Here is a 22427-nt window from a genome sequence, read left to right as displayed (position 1 = left end):
AAAGCCTGTCCAATTGTGCGATTCGAAAAGACCGGATACCGAACTGTCGCTGACTATCGCGAACCATGTTGACTTCGAAACCCGGAGACTAGTATTTCAGAACCTCCGCCAAGCGACTGCTTCATTGCTTTTCGTTTCACATGCCGATAATTTAGCCGCGTTGCTGGCCAGACGTACGAGCTTCCTCGATTCAGAACAACTGCTCTCCTACCATCGAAATAATTCGTAGTAATTGCGTTTCATTCATCGTTACGTTGTCGGAGACTATTTCCAGTCATTGTTTGCTCGAACGACAGACTGCTTTGACCTAACAAATTCCTTTCATTTTTAGCCATTTCATGTTAGACACGCTCGATCTTGTCACATACCAAATCGATCAATCTCCGCTTTCTATTTATTTCTTAATTTCGTTATTTAAGTGCACGATTAATATCCAATTTTGAAGAAATAAACGACTTACTTTCGTAAGTTCATTCGTCGCAATAAAATGGCACAAATAATGGTAAATACCACAGTGAATCTAATTTCTTTTCACGGAGTCGATCAGGATAGTTTCTAAACTGCTCGTCTAATTATAAAGTAACGTTGCAATGAAACAATCAACAAAAATGTACTTTTCGAGTCTTCGTTTTTTCTATTATTTCGCTGGAAAACTCTATACCTATAGCTATTTATTCGCGAATTGAAAATTTTGCTTATGTGTTTGGAAAGACGTTTGGATCGCGACGAATACGAAATTACAAAATCTGACAATTTCGACAGGTGGTGCTGAAAGTATGTACGAGTTTCTATCGTAGCTCGAGCGTTCCCCATGGTGCGAGGATTTGAAGTTTCAAAGTCGTTACTTTAGGCAGATATACTACGTAAAATGAGAAGGCAAACCGTTGCAATCTGATCGAACGACTGACAGACATTCGTCACGTGTGAAGAACGGTGGTCGTTTTTTATTTAATTATAGCTTCCAAAAAAGCGGGTGGTCTTTATAACAATGCTCGTGGCGGCTGGCTGGCAGGCGATTTGTGCGTCTAGACGAGTCCCCGTGTTCTCGGGGCTGTCTCTTCTGCTGTGTGTTGATTCAGCGTAACCGATTTAGCCTAACCTACGTGATGGACACACTTATACCGTCTTCTCGCCCGCCGATACGCATAAATTTCACGGACAGACGAAACAACCCCGACGACGAGATGAGAACTCACGCCGCGCGTCTACACACGGCAAAGGACGTGGATCGGAGAATCGGTGAACGAGCTGATGCCATCGTGCAAGTCATATCGTAGCGATTCGACGATTTTAAAGGTAACGTACGAAGACCACAATTTGATGTCACTTGGTTACCAAGAGGAAATAGTTTTATATATTGTACATAGTTATGATAGGGGATACAACCTGTTAGATCCAAAGATATGCATAAAGTGCAAAGAGTATCTGCATATCGTTGCGTTTATTATAACATTTATATATTAATTAATTAAGATCCAGTACTTTTATACGAATATGAAAATTTAGTAATATGAAAATGAAATCCGTAACGTGGTAAGAAAATATTTTTCTGCCCACTGTACGAGTGTTTCGAAAACTAAACCAATCATTTTGACTTTCTGCAAATTTTATAACTTTTTATTACCTTCTTATGATGATAGGTCATTTCCATGAATCTATTCGTTGTAGACGTACCACGTGTATAATAATGAATTCTAAAAACAACATTAAAAAATAATACTTGTAACATTATCTTTTTCCCGTATTTCTTAATTTATGGAGTTAATCGGTGTGATTCTTAAATAAGTTTAAGTATGCTTCTTAAATATAGATACTAAATCAACAAACGATATCGAGGGCACAAGAGATATGACAATCGACATATTCAAAATGCTTAAGACAAGTGGCAAAGACACTTTTTACACATGCTTAGGACATGCTTGATAAAAAACATGACTTTTTAAGTTCCTCCATGTGGCCGTCCGCTATCTTGTCTGTTTCATGTACAATGAGTTTTTATGTGAATCTATCAGAAGAGATTATGTAATAGGAATTCATAGATTTTTTTCCAACGTCTATGACTTCTCGTTCAAACAATAAGAGTTCACGTTCAGATAAATGAATTTAGAATAAACGATACACGATTGAAATGAAAAATGAAGTAGATGATAAATGTTAATAATAAATGGCGGTGCATCTAGTCAGATACAAACGTTAGTTTTGTTTCAAGAAATAAACTTTAGATAAACAGGATTCTACTTATGAAGAAAAAGAAGAATAAAAAGAAGTTAGGTTTAATATTAGATTTAAGGACATTTATCATCATGGCAAATTGAAATTCGAAAGAAGGGCGATAAGAAGAATGCGAATGGAAGAGTCACGGACAATTCTGCTGGTTGTGTTTCCATTTCGCTTTAATGTCGAATTATAATCGCATTTGTCAAGAAATTGATGGTTGGTAAATGGTCCACGTGGCATACAACGTGTTAATGATTTGCCGGAACACCGCGTTTAAAGTTACGCGCAACTAGATGCAACCTCATCAAATGGACTAAGTTCCAATTTCACTCTAAATCGCAGAATGGTAACAATCGATATGATGCATGCACGTCGAGAACGTAATTTTAACGTCAGGATCCTGTTGCGCAATATTATTACTGAAATTTTACAAGTGACAACGTATTAGCGCTAGTAAATTCATAGAAGCGATAACTTTGGTAATAGAACAAATGATAGCCTTGTTATCCTACCTGCCTTAGAATTACAACCAGTAACTTGTTGATTTACTAATGTTATTAATTTAACTAAATCGTCCAACTTACCACATAAATAATAATAAATCTATAACTGCAACGAGATTAGCGATAAATCGAGCGATAATAAATCCTACAAATAACTTTTACCAACCACGACTTACCCTATTATCTTATTTACCGTAAAATAATAAGATTGTGAAAAAAAAAGTCTATAATCTATAACCCGCAACTTGTCGATTCACTGATATATTATTACCGTATGACTATCGTAAATTAGCATGCGCAAAGTATCAGACTGTAGGAAAAATAACAGAGTAAAAGTAAAAACCGATCGAGGAAAGAAACTTATAATGAACAGGCAAATAAGATAAGATGAGAATCGGCAAGAGGAAAAAGAAGGTGTTGCGAGAATGAAACTGGCGCCACGACGGACGCTCGCCCCGGCCATTCGCGACGAGGATTCGAGAAAAAGTCCGCGGATACGATCGTATTATTTCCAGCGGCGGGAGATCGTTTATAAAAAAAGGAGCAGCAACAAGCTCGAAAAGAAAACGAGAATCTTATGGCGCCGCGACAACTCACGTCGACAGCTTTAAGATTCGCTGCTGGTGGGTCGAAAAGGTATCGTCTCTCTGTTGCCGATATCATTCGTGAGGAGAGAGAAACGTGTCGTCGTCTTGGTCGTGGACGTCGTCGGCGACGTCCATCCGGCTCATCTTTAAACTTCGTTTTCACTCACTGAGGCGCCGGCGTCTTCGTCGTCTGGCTAGGTAAATATGCGTAAATTCGCCCGCGATTACGCACCGGATCCGACCACCATCAAAAACGTCTTTCGACCTTTTAATATGTCGCTGCCGCGTGCGTACTCGCGAAATATACAGAGTGGGATATAATTCACGATACGAGAATGGGGTAAGAGAGATTCTATGGCTGGAAATGAGATGAAAATCAAGAATAACAAGATCTAGTTGAAAGCTACGTTTTTGAGAGAAATTTATTTGGAAATTAGTTGTTTAGGACGTGCAGTTGATTGATAACTGTTGTTACGGATTCGTTGCGGCTCGTTACTGCGACTAGTTTCGTATGCTGTAAAACGTCAGTATAGGGAAGTATCAACTATTAATTTGTTCTTAAAGTTTAGGAGTTGCTTATAATTTTAGATAACTTAGCTTTTGCTTTTTATGTTCGTTGCATTTGTTTCTAGACTTTAAGTTGCAACTATCAAACTCGTAAAAATTAAACGCGTTTCGAATTTCTTGTTCCTACGATTACTAGATATACTTTGGTCAGACTTAACAGGTACTGATTTTTATAGAGCTTTCCATGGGTGTATTCCTCATACTATCTTAGCTATAAATAAGTACATGTATATCGTACATTTCTATAGGTATACATCAATAAATAATTCTGAGATTAGAAAGGCTAGAATATTTGTAAGAAATTGCTCCCTGACATTACACCGTGAAATTACAGCGTGCACGAAAAGTCACAATGACGATCTTGTATATTGCTGATATTTACGCATTTATGGGAAATTTAGACGCGCAAAAAATATATAGAACGTACAATGACTTCATGAAGATTTGAATTTGCATTTCAATCTGCAGTGAAATATGCGAAATACCAGTCATTAGTCAGATTCGCGCCTACTTACCCCATTGACTTTCGAATGCAATTTTTTTCGAAAACGAATTCTTCGATTCGATTTCTTTATTTTTTTCTTTCTCTTTTTTTATCTTTTTTTATTATGGAACGAGATAGAATCTTCCCACTTATACGACGATTTACGATGGACGGTGTGCGCGAGGCTACGCGTATGAACATCTCGTCGTCGTAACATCATTCTCGAGCGTCACCTTACATTTTCACCGAGTTTCTTTCTTTTCTCTTCTTTTTTATTTCGAACGAAGACTGGCGCCGTCTATATAATAGCCGTTCTTCAGTACTTACGAGCACGTCGAGCGTCGATCGTAGCAGACTTAACGATAATTATCGCTTTGGCACGAGACGCAAGAAACGAGAAAGACAAACAGAGACAGAGAATCCACGGTACTGACTGGTTTCGAGTGGAGGATGCGAAAATAGCGTTGGCCCATACCTGGAAAACAAGACTCTCTCTCTCTCTCTCTCCCTCTCTCTCTCCCTCTCTCTCTCCCTCTCTCTCTCCCTCTCTCTCTCTCTTTTCCTTTCTCTCTCTCTCTCTCTCTTTTCCTTTCTCTCTCTCTCTCTATCTTTTTCCTCGCCGAGTTACGCGTAAACAGAGACAAGCATCCCGTGATTCGTTTCATACAATAACGCTGCCAGAGTTCTGACGATTTTTGTCTTCTTAGTTATCCTAAACGTGATTACTGTCACGTCTATTCGAGAATACTAATTCTACCGAAAGAGCATGGAGCAATACAACGTGTTTCATTGGTTCTTACTTGACACTCGCATGTACCTATGTATTTAATAAGACGAGTAATAAGGAGGGAATGATAGGAAGATTAATCATGAAAATACGCATCTTCCTTTGAATTTAATTCTTGAGAATTAAATAGTGAAATAATGTCTCCAACTGTTTCTAGACATAAATGCACATGTTTCACGAACATATAGAACATATTTCATCGTTCAAGAGAATGGAATTTACGATTGTAAGACGTTTAATAGTACGCCACCTGTTTCCATAAATTTATATCACACGGAAGGAATTTATATTACCTGGATAGAGGATTTATACTGACATCGTACGTGTATCGCTTGGAAGAACAATTGGTAGATTAAGAATCGCGTAATCTCGTTAATAATCATGCGACATCAATGACTTAATGCGCCATAAAACACCAGTAAAACCGCATTCCCATTTGCGGCAGAACAGCTCCTCCGTTGAAATACCTGACGGGACAGAAACTAACAAAACTTTCAACGACGATAACATTTCTAGAAAATAGACTTTTGTTAAACGAACGTCCGATTTGTTAAATTTTAAAATACCATTTCTGAGTTTAAGTTTCAACTATTTCTAGGAAGTGGTAGGTAGCTTTTTCTCGTAATCTTATGACAGTGGAAGACCAAGACTAGTCACTAGTAAGCCCGAAGAATTCTTCAAGCTCCTTTGAAGGATTTTTCAATTATTCAAACTCTATTTTTACCTGCTTTTATGGTTGAAATGTTCAATTCCTTGGTGTATGTGGTATTAACGTTAGAAATGCCAGCGGCTTGAGCATAAAAATTGTTCCAAAGAAATTAAAATGAAAGATATATGAATAAACACCTGCATAAATAATGCAAAGATAAAAATAAATTTACACTCCATATAACTTACAAAAATCATTCGAATCCCTGAAAAAGCATCATTGTCAATGATCTATGGAAAATTTTGGAAACATCGATAACTCATGAAAGATCTATGAAGGATCTATAATTTATAAGAAATCTACGAAGAATCTGCAATCTCTGAAAGAAAAGGAAAGAAAATCCAGAAAGAGCCTACGATTAATGAAAAGTCTATGAAGAATCTACAAGCAACGAGAAATTTCAAATTTGTTAGCCTGATCGCTCTAAAATTTTAATCTTAACGAAACTGCCTGTAGGTACGAATGGTATAATATTACACGGATTAACGGATCCCAGCACGATCGGTACGAGACAGAGCAGAAACTTTGCCACCATCTGCAATTCCATCAACTCATTTTTCGAGCTGACAGCTTGGAAAATCGGGCACTGAGTCTGCGGATCCTCTTGTCGTTACACAACGCGTGTCGTTATGAGAGACGTTTACGTTGGCTTCGGAGGAAAATCAACGAAGCCTCAGGTTTGGCAGCATCTCTGTTCCACCGCGAATAGATCCGTACGTATATGGTGGAGCTCGCAAAGTCCGTGGTGCGTTCAACGGATCGGTGGCGAACGTCGCAACGAATAAGATGGTATGAAACGCCAAGAATCGTGGGACGCACCTGTGCGGCGACCCGACGTCCCATCACGGACGCAAATAAACGGCGTCGCGCCGTCTGCGGCTCAGCCGACACTTTACTCGACCGAATGGCCAAAGACGACCCCGATCATCCTCCTTTTCCAACGCTGCGACTGTCCCTTACCTCCCCGATCGGCTATCGGATCTCGGAAATTCCTACTCCGTCTGCTACGATAATTAGTCCAATTCGCTAAATGTCTGATTCACCATTGCGCAACAAAGCCTAGTCACCGCGGAATTGTTTTTGCACTAACGATCACGTATTCTTAAACCTTCGGTTCGTTCGTTCGAGCTGTTACGCTTGTTTCACAAGCAACGTGCAAGATATTTAGGTCTGCAATCTAGATTTTTAGTTGAAACTTTATATACTGGTAGATTTTGTTATTGTTTTCTTTTTTTTTTAAACGATGCGTTGTCGGATCGGATGTTTGATATTTTCCAAAGTATTCGTTATTGGACTCACAGTGATGTGGGAAAGTGATGAGATTAATAATCATGGAGTTTATGCCCGTTTGATAGTCACTACTCCATAATTACTAGTCTGAGCATCAAATAGGCAATCAACCATTAGTCTGAATATTTTATGTCAGGAGGAAGAACTTGTGAAAAGAAAAGTATTATAGTACGCTGGTAGTAACTGGTTTAAAGTAACATTGATAGATTTCACATTATTGTGTTTATAAAAATATCACATTATTCAGACGTTGTATATTTTTCAAGATATTAGTAAAGTAGTCATACAAGTAGTTACGAAGCTTGTAACTCCACTTCGACGATATTATCAAGAAAGAAATATTACGGTCGTACGCTAGTAGATTTTGTCAATTGGTTTATGAAAATGTCTCGTCATATTCAACGTTTTTCGAGATATTGATGATTAAAATTTTACTACTGTAAAGTAGTCAGACATATATATTACTATGGAGCTTGTGCTTCATACTTGTAAGAATCACCCATTGATAGCAAAGAAGAAATATATGTTAATGAGTGATACTGTTCCTCGTGAGGATACGTCGATTTCTTTACATGTATGTATCTACCGACAGACTAGTGGAAGGGTAAAAGTCTGACACGATCGCTCGTGAGAACGATGAATGGAGAGCATTTAATGAAGATATGCTAGAAGTAACTGAGACTTTTCAGAAACGTACTGCTGTTATAAAATCGAGACTGATCGTATCGTAATAAGAAACTTTAAATGAATTTATTGTTTCATCGATGTAAAATATCAAAAAACTTCATATTTCGATAACTTACATCTCTATAAGTATATACATTCACGACTTTCGACTCTTGCGTTGTATCGCTATTAATTCCTAATTATGAAACCAAAGTAAGAAATCGGGAAACATGCAACCGATTGCAAAATTATAATTGATGAGAATTGCAGTTTCTATCATTCTAAAACTTCGCAAAGGATTAAAAAGTGTAGCTGCGATCATTCCTCCTGTACTTGCCGACAATTATTTCGGCGATAAAATTCAATTTCGTCACTACGAAGAAAATCAGTGAGTCACCAGAGAAGAGTACAAAAACCATTATCTGCCTGGTAAGAATTTCCGGATGTATGTTACAACTCGATGACGGATGAAAGAACCGACTTGCATCAGCCACTGTTATATACTGTCGGTCGTACGAGAGGGGTGTCTCTGCTTACAAAAACAAATTCATTGACACGGATTTTTGTTTAAACGTGGAAGAAACGACGTCGCATCGATGTTTCAACTCGTGTTACCCGCGTGCCTCTTTATCGACAATTTATCAAGCTAAGTGGTGCGCTTTTTTCAAGAACATGGCACACGCACAGTTTCGACGTTTAATTAATGTCCGTGTGTTGAAATTAATCACTTGTTATCTAACAGATACGTGCCGGCCAGTGCGTAGTTCTTCATCGGCTTCCACCTTCCACCCTCGAGCGTGCTTTCTTCGTGGAAGTCGTGTGCGTCATTGGAACAGTTCTACGTGCGTTAAAAACTGAACGGTGGATGAAGGAAATTTTCGAAGCCAGCACTTTCCTTTAGCGTCCACGACGGGAAGAAAAGGGGAGCGTCAACCATAGATATTTATTTAAAAAGGAGGAAAAAAAAAGAGAGACGATAACCTAAATGTTTCCCTAAGAAAGAGCTCATAAATCGTTTGGCGCGTTCGCTTGCCGGAAATGATAAAAAAGTGAGAAAGAAAGAGTCATTAAGTCGGAGATTTTTCTGTATTTCATTCATTGGAACACTTGTGTAATTTTCATTCATAAAAATTCGTCAACTCTTGGGAATATTTCTTTCTACCGAGTCTCTTTGGATGAAAAATAACATTTTACTTAATTTAACGAGCTTTTCCTTCTTTTTTACAGATTACAGAACTTTGACGCCATAAAAAATGTGCAAACTCTCTCGAACATTTCTTTTTGAGAAGAATCTTCCAACGAAATAATACTTTTTTTAATTTTAGAACTTTTGCGTATTCTTTTTTAAGAATTAAAGAGGTAATTGCTTCTGGAAGATCCAATAATATATCGTTCCTTCTTTGAAACAGATGTACATGTGACGAACGAGTTTTACGACTCACAGGCGACAGGTACCAACGACTTTTATAACAGGTACCGAAATAGATTACGATTATAATTTCTCTTTGACACGTTCGAAGAAAAAGGATTCGTATAATGTTCGAAAGTTATTTAGGAAAAGTACCTACATTTCGTGATTCACAAAAAATAATACCTCTCAAACTGAAAACTTCATTCTTTATACTTTATTAAATATTTTTATACTTAACTAAATGCACAATAAATTACACGAACGTAACGGGTAATAACCAGTTTCTGTCGAGAATTTTTCAAAAATGAGAGCAACTAATTACTTTCGAGCAATTTAAACGCGATTACAAAGAGATTATATCATCGACTGTAATTTGGAAGTGGCATTCAAGCATTTCCTCCCTGTGTATATAACTAGGTAAGCATTGGCAACTTCTTCTTAATCACCGACGGACCAGTCGCCGGTTCTTTTTCGGAGAATTTCTTTGCCATTCGTGGATGATGTTGACGTCATTAGGGACCTACGATAAACCAGCAGGCAAGTTCCCCGTAGCAAGAGGTCCAGTACGTGATCACTGTCATGCAGCGAGTTTTCGTGAACGTGTCCCTTATAGTTCAACATGTGTTTCATATTTCGACCATACACTTTTAATAAGCAATAGAACGTTACTAGGACAAGACGTTGGATGTAGTTGAAGTATAGTTTCTGATACGTCCATGGTATAACGTACTTTATCATTTCGATTATTATCCGATAAAGATTACTCGCGCGTGGATTATCTTACAAGCGTGATAAAATTAAACAATCTACACCTGTTAAGAAATCACGTTCACAGATATTTCCAATACATTTATGTGATGTTTCGAGGCAGCTTTAGAAAATTTTTAGTCCTGTGCAATTGAAGAATGATCGATGAGAAAGCAAAAGCTAGACAAATCTTTCCACGATCTTGCGATTGTGGGCATTGGAACTAGGAATTTTTAAATACATTTTCAAATCCATTAAAATATAAAATGTCAAATGTAAAAGAAAATAATGCAGGAAGAAAAATAAGCTTGCGTCTGCGTGTTGTAGAAAACAATAATTTGGATCTTGAAAGCTACGCTGTCGGAAATCTATGAAGAATCTAAGATATACTCCATAAATTGGCCGTTATGACCTAACCCCATTTTGATCTTTGCGGCAGTTCTAACGGTAAGAAATCGCAATAGCAGAAAAGTGCAAGTTCACGAAGGTTTGCGACATCTTCTCAGGGAATATTGAAGTCATGTGCTTTCGCACCGATGCAATTAACACGTGATTCATCTGAAAATTGATTCTAATGGAGGTACGTAGAAATTGGTCGATGAGACCATGCGCGACTTATTTTGATTAGAAATTGCAGCGGTAGTGCGCGTCCTGAGTACGCCAGAAACAAGAAAATACTGCAGCATCCGAGACTACTCGAGTTTAATGGGATGTACGCACGGCGATCACACGTAACTCCCTCGATACAATTACATTTAATTCAAGCCATGAAAATTCCGAAAGGAATCTCACGGCCCGATTACGTGACTGCTCCTATGAACTCGCCTGATTTGCTTCTCGGAATACGCAACCTCTCACATCAGCCAACCGCAAAACCGAAACGTCACACAACCATCTAGGCGAAATTATAGCGTTAAATCAGCGAACGATCATCAACTAGATGAACTCTTGAATCGGCCAGTGAAAAAATTCAAAGAGATGGGGAATTAATTGTAAACACTGATTATAGGCTATATATGCAACGAGTTTCAGTGGTACCTAATAAAGAAACTCGATCGAAGATTAAAATCGTCGAGCATACGAGATTGCAAAAAAAAAAAAAAAGAAAAGAAAGAAAAATAGTATGCTGATGCTCCGTTTCTCGTACAGTATAAATAGAGGAAAATAACGTTAGAGAAACTCAATATTCGCGAACACCGTGTTATTTATTACGTTACATTATACGTTTAGACGACGCAAGCGGTAGGCAGCCAGCCAAAAGAGTATTATACCGCTTATTTTCAATGGAAAATACGGGTTACCAACCTCCAATATCATCGACAGTAGAAATATAAATAAAAAAAATTATATGGAAAAAGGATGCTTTTATCTCTCAAAAGTCCTCTTTTTACATCCATAAATTCTTACTCAACCAACTTTCGTTTAAAACATCTGTTCATTGATTTATAAGGACCAGCTAAAATATCGTGGCGACCGATTCGTGCGGTGCTTCGTATAATAAAAAGTATGAACAGTTCGACATACGTACAAGAAATAAGTGAACATTATTAGTCGTGGTCCTTGTTTATTATAAGATCAAGTCTATTACAAAGTCGAGATTTTGAGATTTCGGATTTATGGGCAATTTCAAGATGCAACAATGCATGGAATACGCAAAAATATATAAAACGTACTCCTTACGATATTTAATAAGTAAAACAACTTTCCATTTAGATTCCGCTCTTTTAAATATACTCGTGAAAATATGAATTCGCGTCTAATATCCGCAGTCTGTTTACCAGTTTCATAATTAACCGAGTTACAAATTTATCTTCTACTTGGACGTATTTTCATGATTTAAAAAATATCGTGAATTTTTTCATAATAACGAACGCGAAACATGAGAGTATGAAAAAAGCATGACTTACGCTTAAAAGCGTGGAAGAATGTTTCACATCAGCAGGATGAGAAGCAACCACTAAACCATTAGATCATCCTAACTAATTCGTCGCAAGAAACGTCATGATTCGAGACAAGGATTTTGACAGTTCGATGCGGTACACAAGGGCTCAAAACGTGACGAAACGACGTTAATTAGCTCACGCGCATGCAACGCAGTGACATGACGCGACGTTATTTGAGCCGCAAAAGCATTTCGGTATTCGTCAGGGACCTTTCTAGTGTGTCTTGTTACGGTGTCCCGTGGAAAGTTTTGCTGAAACGATCGTAGCATGTGACATGCCGAAGACGCGCACGTAACTATTTCGGCCGAATAGCCAGCTGAAAACGCTGTCAGCCGATTGTATTACCAAGGCCGACCAAAACGATTACGAATCAAGTATAAATCATTAGCACGCGAACCGGCGGCCTTGTCGATAATTCAATGCCACTGCTCGGATAGATTTTTCAAGTCAGCGATAACGAGCTTTCGAAAATGACGAAAGAGATTACGAACGATTATCCTGTCTAGTGGATCTCGTATGAATTAATGAGAAACATTTTTCATGGAAAATTGAAAGGGTTCGAGTAATACTATACTTCGTCGCATAGATTGCACGGATAATACAATTTTCTCTGTGTTCGCTGAGCGAGGAGCAACGTTTTACGATACGACGATATATAAAATGCTAGATATAGCGCTCTTTTACGAACTACGATAATAAATATTAAAATTGAATCGTTCGTATCTCAGGTCGATTTCGTGATACGAAATGTACACGTACATATTTCAAATTTATAGTTTAATAAAATAATAATTCAATAATTTAATAAAGTGTCGATAAAACGAACATATGGTAAACGCATCTATATCGTAATATCGTCCATTAGAAGAAAGAAATATATGTTATGTCTCATGTTATCAAGTTAAAGCAATTGAGATCCAAAAATTCTTAATCTTCTTTCTCTATTTAGGAAGATAAAACAGTCTCTATATGCAGTCGCTATGCTAACCTTTATATTTTCTGCTCGTCGAGTTAAAACAATCGAGATCTAAAGATTTTTAACCTTCTCGCTCGAACACGGTGCAGACGAGCACTTTGCGGCAGCGTCACTGCCGCTGCAATTTGCCGCCGCTTCGTAACGTGTGAACTGCTTCGTTAAATCTATGCTATTCTAAAGCACAGCGGTAAATTACCGCGACGGTAACGCTGCCGCAAACTGCTCGTCTGCACCGATTCTTAAGAAGATAAAATAGTCGCTATATCTAGTCTCTATAGCCTCTATCTTTCATGCTCGTCAAGTTAAAACAATTTACATCTGAAGAATCTTAATCTTTTTTTGCCCTCTTAACAGGATAGAAGAGTATAGATCTCTAAAATATACTTTTCACTTGTCTGACAAGGCACACAGACAACAGCAATTCAGTATCGCTCTGGTACTTAAACGATTGGCTGTCCCTTTAGATTCGAAGAATAAGAGCATGAAATTGAATCAAGGCGTTTTCTATCAGTGTAGTGGCAACATCCACGCGCGCAAATCGTATTCCACATTTTGTGGAAGCATGTAATCATTGCGAAATTCACGAAATTCGATATCTCGGTACACGAAGCGCAGTTTCACGCGCGTAAAAATATGCGCTCACCGAATTTCTTAGCGCTTACGTTACGCCGGTGATGCAACCTGCAAGTTGACATAGAGAGACTACCGAAAGAAGTAGAGACAGGCGCGGTTGCATCGTATATCAACGCCGGCCTCGCGGTTTTCCTCCAGCACGTGTGAACGTTGGGATTTCCTATCTGTGAATGTCGTTTCTACTCCGTTTCTTATGGAAACGCGTGTTTCTGTTTCTCCGATGAACGCTTTAAAGTACATAACGTTTAAAATTTAGGAGCAATCATAGATAAGCGATGAAAAAACATATCTTAATAAAGTCAAGTTCAACGAATGAACATGATTTCATGATCTACAGAATTCAGATCGTGAGAAAAATATAAAACTTATACCGATAATATCAATGTTTTTATTTTTATATTTTACAAACAATCGGAGAAAATTCTTGTGGGAAATTACGTATTAATTTATTTTGATCGCTTCTAGTACCAGTAAAATTGACCAACTCTTCCGAACTCTTTTACAATGATAAATTTATAGCGTATCTAGATACCACTTGCAAATAATTATGTAAATACGTATGTTGTATCATGTTTCTTACGAATTTCTTATCTTTTACCACTTGTAAATGTTGAGACTTAACAATCATAGATTATGAACGTACAAAAAATTGTAATATATATAATAAGAAAAAGACATTTTCCTTACATTTTGCTTTATTTTATTGACTCAGAATGATACTTGAAGTCTTGAAGTACATCGTGATAACTAAGGAATGTATCCGATAAAAGCCATCCCAATCCATATCTAATAGAAAGTTTCTCAAAGTACAAGATAGAGAAGATACGAAACAGGGAGGACAGTAAGCTCGTGGTTCGCTACTAAAGCATATCATAAGAAAATCCTGAAAACGTACGTAAAACGAATGGCAATGTTGGATGAGCAAGAGAATCGGTTCATTCAATAATGTCACTGTTGCTTGCGCGCGTCTCATTGATACCGGAATCCCGTGGAGGAAACACGAGATTCGTTTGCTCCGGTTGACGTTCGATGGCCGATGCGAAATCGACGGTGCGATCGGAGCAAGTCAATGAGACTCGATAGATCGTGTCCTCCGCGTATGATGCGACCAGACGTCACGTTGAAAGCCGTGTGCCATTGGTCGAGATGCTGACAAGCCCCCGTCAAGCCTCTGTACTTCTGACTCACGTGCGTTTATCTGTCGTCGAACTAAAATGTCCGTGGGCGAAGCCTCAACACACTCGACGCCGAATAAACAACGAACGCTATCATCGATCGACGTGGTTCGATCAATATGTTCCGTAGATCGAACGCAGAGATCGACCTGGGTCGATCGAGTCACCGTAAAATTAAACGAAACAGGCTCAAAGCAGTTTTACTGCGGTGATTTTTAACCGCTGAATTAACTATCAAAGGTGATTGTGCTTGTATCGAAGAAGTTTAATTAAGAAAAAGAGAATATTATGGTATATAAATAAAAAATAAATCTTAATAAATTACTAGCATGTACGAGTTTGAATAGTTTCGATTTCTTTTGTACTGTGTTGTCGCACACGATATTTATATTTTGGAATTAATTTTAATCCAAGTAGAAGTATTATGAGAATTTTTATTTTTATACGCTTCCAAGCCCTGACGTAAAAGTAGAGTTCGATTAGTCACGAAATTTTGACAAGAATTTCTGTATCTCTTCGCAATAACGCGAAAGAATGAAATTTATCGCGTAAAATTTTTTAGAATGAATATATCTGTATGTGAGGGAAAATATATTCTATCAACTCGCTACATATATATTGTTTCTGATAGAGAGATCTTCCTAGGTCAATGACATTGACCTTTGAAAAAGGATCGAGGTTACTTGATCTGAAATAGTCACGAATAACGATTTTAATAGAATTGTTACGACTGTTTCATTTCTCTAAATTCGATCCGGTAACTCGGTACGCTTGATCTTTCCTTTACGAGCACACAAATGCTCTACCGACGTCATCATTTTTCTGGCTTGCAATCAGTGTTTGACTAATGCTTTGCAGGGAGTGATTGACGGAAATATACGTTGGAAAACACGTTGGAATAATACCGATGTATAACTTTCATTTAATTCAATGAAGTTTAAGCTAGCAATTCTTCAAATTTCTAAATTTTTTAATTTTTTCGATCAAAATCTAAATGAAAAATCCAAAAAATATTAATTTTTCTTTAGAATAATTATGACACTATAAAGGTCAAATACAAAACTGATTCTAAAATGAAAAAATTGTTTACGTTATACGAGACAGACTGAAAATAATTAAACATTAAAATTTGTCTTATGATATAATTTTCTAGAATCGACGAGTATAGGTTTCATGAAAATAATACAAGTCGAACGATATTGGAAATCTAAGAAGAAGCAAATATTTTTGCAGCATTCAATCACTGATTAAACCATTGTAACGTTCGGTAAATATAAGTCGATAATTCCACATGCGTAACAATACAGCGATCAATATGTAATGCAACATAGTCATACAAGACATACAAGAGCTATTTACTTGATAATGACGAAAATACACGATTTTCATGAAAATACATGTTCCATCTATTCAGAACAAAACTACGAAAAATATTCTCCTAATTGCAGATCTATAAAGCTTCGAACTATCAATGATCAAACTTTGCGATTCGATCACGGGATGATTTCCAAAGTGTGGAAGAAGCGTGTCATACAATTTACCAAACATTCGAAGATATAAATAAAAATATTCTCTAAAAATACAAAAGAGTAAAAGAAAACATTGCGCTCCTAGTTCATGTTTCTCCAAACATCGCCATTTTTTATCTCCAAAGAACGAGGAATAAAATACACTTTTAATTTCACAAACAGTCCAGAATATAAATAACAAAAGTTCCATGAAATGACAGAAATGTCGCGTTCCTAATTACACCTATATATTAACAAACTATTATTTGTCATCTCCAAAAAACGAAGACTAAGGCATTCGTTCGATTCATCAAAAGTTAGAAAATACAAATTACAAAAATTCTTCAAGACCACGAGATATATCATGCTGCTAATTTCATCCTCCGAAAACCGTAAACTCACAGACTTGCAAACTGTACCAATGAACGAATAACCTTCGACGATAATCAATCCCACCGAAACATGTCCAAACACCAAAGACAAACATCGCGTACTTTTTTTCCTCGAATTTTATCAACTGGTAGTTCGAAATTAACCCCATGAACGATCTTCGAATCGACCAACGAAACAGAAGAAACGCAGATGTCCCCACCCGCGCTCCGCCAGCTACTAGCTCAGCCTATATAAACCCGCGGCATCTCGCAAGTCTCTTCATTCTATACGAGGCGTCAGTCTATGTATAAAGTCGGAAGTATCGTGGTATACGGATTGTTAATACCGTGGAAAATATCATTCAACAACGAACTGCGAGATAGCACGCGTGCATTTGTTTGAATCCACTAGGCAGACAACGCTTAGGTAAACCGAATTAAAGTCGCTTCGACGAGGACACGAAGCGTTCCTTGAGCTACCAGAGCCGAGATCCTTTGCTGCCTAGGTTCTGGTCAGGGTCAGTGCGCGGGACCATCCCGCCTCGAGAGATTCATCGAACATCGTTGCAGCTAGTCCAAATTATTTTCGAATTGAAAATAATTAGAGCTTCTGTAAATTTGCACCTGGAAGAACGAAGAGAGTAAATCAATAGAGAGGAAGCTTTCTTCAAGGAGGAATCGTCTCGTTTCTGTTCATCATCGTTTCGACAGACAGGCGACAGCCTTCGCATCTTCTCTTTGGCAACATTTCGAAGAATTCGTCTACACGACAGGATGAAACTAGTACTCTTAGTGACTCTGCTGACGGTCCTGTATACCGTCGACTATTCCAATAGTGCTGCAGTCAGATCGGAGGTAAGATATATACGTATATGATATTTTAATTAGCAGGTCTGTTGGAATGAAAATCGATGATCAAGGGAGTAGATAGAAAATGCTGAGAACTCTGATCATTGATCATTTTGCTTCTCGGTCTGTGCATGGAATTTTCTACTGCACTGGAGAAATTTTACCAATTTCCGATACTCGAACACCTGCTATCAAGATTCGAAGTGAATTCACACGTGCTAGATTTGAATGAATAATTATCAGAAAAGCTAAATAGCAACATATTCGAAACTATTTCCTTTTAATGTAGTTATGATCTTTAAAGAAAGCTTATGAATAGAAGAACGCGTCTTAATAACTAGCTAAAACGAAGACAATGGCGTTGTAATTTAATCCTAATCAATTTCAATTTAAATGATTTGCAATGAAATAATTCTTGAAATAAAAAAGTACCATCTTTCAATATCGAAAGAAATATTTTCAAAATTTGTCAAGTTGAATATTGATTCGAAAACGAAAAAGGATCACACATAACGTTATTGAAAACTGTTGAATAGTAAATTTAATGGCACTACCGATAATTTTTCATTTTTGGACAGGTAAATCGTAAGTGTGAACATTATCGTAAAATTGTAATTGTATTTCGTTAAATGCATGATAAAGCAATGCGTATAAGACTCAACTCCAACGTTTTTCTTTTCAAAATGAAATCGATAGCATTGACCCCTACTGCGCCGATAATTTCATGCGTAACGCGTAAAAGATAATCGCAAAACAATTTCGCTATCTTTCTACGTATTTCTTATAAATAATCGTGAACTACTCCAAGTTGATCTACAAACTCTGATCTACCATAGATTACAGTATTTCTTATGTTACTTTTATATAATACATTCATAATTATTATTGTTATTATTATTCTATTATATAATGTATTATATTTACAGTTATTATTAGTACAATTATTTCCAATATATTTATTAATATAAATTATATACAAGAAAGTATAAAAGTAAACCGTAATTTTAAATCAATCTATATTAAAATTATTCTATGGAAGATTTAAAAACTTTCCGCGTGTATTTTCCTTACATGTAGTATACAGTATACATGATTTTTTAGATACCGTACAATTTTCTAAAATTCGAATTTATAGAATTAATAATTTTTCAATTATTTCTACTACATTTGTCGTAAATTTTGTGCGAGAAAACCTGGAGTTTGTAACATTTGATGTGTTATTATTTTGCAGGAATTCGCTGAACAGTTGCGCAGGATTGTCCATGAAATGCACCCCGATAACCTAAGAACACAGAGAGCAACCGAGAGCGGAAATGACGACCGTCCGAAACGGAATTGTTACGATACACCCTGCGGATGGAATACATACAATCCTGTCACTCGGCGAGGCACGATTTTCATGCCGAATACGTAAGTTAAAATTATACACGCATGATGCTCAAGATAATTACTGATATCGTAATTATCAAGTAAACATTTTTACGAAAATTGTACATCGAAATTTTTTTCCCTTCGATAATTTCTTCTATCATTACGTACGATTATATAAGAATCGTATTATTGTATTGTATAATTTCCATTAATATATTCGTTCGTTTAATTATTCATATAACTGTTTATTTAATATATTAACATATTCGTGAAATATTTATAAAGCGTAAACAAGCAGCAACTTAATTACAGAAAATCGAACGATTAATATTCGATGTATATTATTACTCATGAATTAGCGAAATGTATTCAAAATGGGTCTTTATGAATGAACTATGCTAATATGTAATAACCCTGCAAGATAAAAAGTAGTAACAAACATTCTTATCATCTATCAACAGTGCACAATGAATGCTTAATCTCGTTCGCAGTTTTATTATTGTACGAGTAATCGACGTTTCACATAAAGTTATTATTCCAATTAATTCAGATGCAAATTATAAGTATGTAATTGGGCACTCTTACCATTCATGAAACGTTACAAAATTCAGTATTGCTACTCTCATAAACTGTTCATTTACGCTATTTAATAATTATCGAAATAAAATTAATAACGATCCAACAAAGATTTAATAATTATAAAAATGTTACTAAAAATATTTTATAAACAAAACTTTACAGTTACAAATTTACTTTAATTTTATTTAATTTCATTAAATTTATTTTAATTCAATTAAAATTGAATAAATATACGAAAAAGAATATTAAAAATATTTCATAGAAAAAGTTTTATAATTACAAAAACTTCAAAATAAATGAATTATATTATTTGAGTATCTCAATATAAAAATATTTTTTGTTCTTTTGTTAGATGTAAGTGTCCTGACGACACGTACAGGTGCGTGCGTACAGGCGAAAACGTATCCATGAGTGCGTACGTATATCACTGTCGTCAAAATACGACATCGGACGATATTGAAGGCGAAACGTCTGAAGATATGGATTATCTTAGTTAAGAAAGATGCAGACATACCTGAATGACAAACGCCTTTTCGAACAACCGTTGTTATGGTGTTGTCACCGTCCTGATCACTGTGTCACCATCGAACGAAGCGATTCTCCGTTCTCTCCTCCAAGGAATATTCGACACTCAAATTAAATACTACATACGGACTACATACGGATACGTAAATCTACAAAAGAAAACGTCACGCTGTCACAATATATTCGCGTCAAATAATTCTATACGTCAAAAATCGGCATTTTGCTGTCTAACGAGACGCCACTTGTGTATAAGATACAGCGGGAAGAAAATCAAATACCGGTTCGATATTTGAAATTAAATATGGCCGCGATATTATTTCGATAATCGAAATTACCGACAAGCTAGGATAAGGAGTTATTCAACAATTCTTCAATCTCAAAACATAAATCGACATAACCGTATCGATCTAATTTGAAGATTTCTAACGAATTTGTAGTATTTATAGATAAATAAAATGAAAATCGGATAAGTTTGTTTAGATGTAGTAAACGGAATATCGGTTTACCGGCGCGTGAATGTTAGAATAGACTTTCAGTATAAAATAACATTTTAATTATAAACTAACACGTTTATAAGATATTTTTATGCACAAGTTTCCCTAAGATGATCATTTACGAGATTTTGATGATTCTCGCAAGAAACGTTGTTAAAAATTAGTAATTTTACCTTAATTACACGGAACAAATCTTCGAACGACGCACCAACGTCGCTTGGGAACCGTAGACTGCGCGCGCATATTCCGCGTCGCTATAAGCAAGATCTCGCGCAGTAACGCCATTTTCAAACTCATTTAGCTTCTACTACACTGTAAATTTGAATTTCGTTACAAATCTTTAAAACAAAAATGATGAATATAGAAGTGTTGTGTAATTCTGATGTAAAACAAATAACAAAGGGGGAAATTAAACTGCTATCCTTCGAAATAGACAAGACGCACGGAACACAAAGCCGTAAGTTAATCGCAGTTTTTCTTCAAATTACTCATATAGAAAATTCATCATAAGGTAATCAAGCGATAATTAACATACATCAATATTTTATGATTTTTAATAATAAGTTTCATTATACTTTCTTGGCATAAAATAATAGAAAGTATGTAATGAAATCCTTTCAGACCTGATTGATCTTATGGAAATAAGTTATTAACGATGAATTTTAATAATCTATACAAAAATATCTGATTTGTAAAAAAGCTACTTAATTTTTTGAAAAATGGATAAGATCGGGTCTGAGAAGATTCAAGTTTGTATCAAACTTTAATAAGATCCAAACTTCGTATTCGTAATTTTATTCTTAAGCTACGATGCTTACCAGAAGTAAGCAAACTTTTATTTGAAATTTTGAAATATTCGGAAGCCTCGTCTTTGTCTACTTTTTGTAAAATTGTATTTATTTACGTCATCCAGTACTCATGGTTATTATGAAAACATATCTTTCATTTATCATAATTTGATCCATAAAAGAATAAAACGAATACGAAACTTTAATATTTTCATCGGTAACCATGAAGTTGTCGAGAATCGATTTTTTTAATCGAATACAAATCTCGGCGATTCGATGTACTGATTTCTATTCGAATTTCAAAATACCAGTTACGAATAAGAACGAATTTATTTTTTACCGAACCTCATCGGCCATTAACAATAAATAATGTAATTATTTTTAAGTTAATGAACACCTTAGAAGTACTCAAGGTGGTGTAAAATTAGCAAGGATAGGTTACAGTATTTCGATAAGGAACAATCCACAATTTTGTACTTAAAGGGAAAAATTACTTCGAATCTTTTTTGTATATCATTATCGACTATTTATAACGTGCAATAGTAACATATAGTTGATAAAAGAAATGCAACAGTTTAGGTTACGATCTCGTTATGTTTCTTGCATCGACTATAATTATATCGTTCGATTATTATAAACGTCATATTCGAATTTTTACTTAAAAACCAAAGAGATTCTTACTTCAATTATTTTCCATCCGATCGACTTTTTACATTTCATAGATATATTACACCGTCTTGTGATTGCTTTGCAACAATCTCGAATATTATTATCGAGATAAAATAAAGCCGAGATGATGATAGATCATCTTGTTTCTTGTTTTCAATTGTGTCGAAATAGATATACATGAAAGGATAAAATAGAAAAATAATTATATAGAACAATTTGTCTACACGTTTGCAATATCAATCGTATTGTAAGTTTGTTGGAAAAATTAGATAATTTGATCCTTTATATGTAACGCCCAATTCATCTAGAAAATGTTGGTTTTCTTGATACAGAAAATACTTAAAAATTATTTGGACGAATTAATAATTTCGAATACCCTTACTGTTTCAAGAAAACGTGTAGAAAATAATACAGACAATGTATTCGTATGCAGTATTTCACTTAATATTTAATACACAGGAAGAGTAAATTATCTATAGTTGTACGACGATTACCAATGTTATCATTTTTAATAAAAATAAGTAATGTTGCTGGAAATATTATTTTATATCCATCCTTCTTCCCACATTAATTATCAC

At 35.9% G+C, this 22427-nt stretch overlaps 1 protein-coding gene across 1 annotated transcript; it reads left to right on the top strand.

Moving 5' to 3' along the window:
- The first annotated feature begins 16849 nt into the window (after positions 1-16849).
- On the top strand, positions 16850-22386 carry LOC126872379 (uncharacterized). Its single transcript, XM_050632266.1, has 3 exons — positions 16850-17429; positions 18655-18833; positions 19726-22386. Exons 1-3 carry the CDS (start codon positions 17349-17351, stop codon positions 19868-19870), a joined length of 405 nt encoding a protein of 134 aa, XP_050488223.1. The 5' UTR covers positions 16850-17348; the 3' UTR covers positions 19871-22386.
- Positions 22387-22427: the final 41 nt, after the last annotated feature.

The sequence above is a fragment of the Bombus huntii genome, chromosome 13, assembly GCF_024542735.1.
Source record: "Bombus huntii isolate Logan2020A chromosome 13, iyBomHunt1.1, whole genome shotgun sequence".
Lineage (NCBI taxonomy): Eukaryota > Metazoa > Arthropoda > Insecta > Hymenoptera > Apidae > Bombus > Bombus huntii.
Note: the sequence above shows the minus strand (reverse complement) of the source record. Positions and strands in the feature narration are given on the sequence as shown.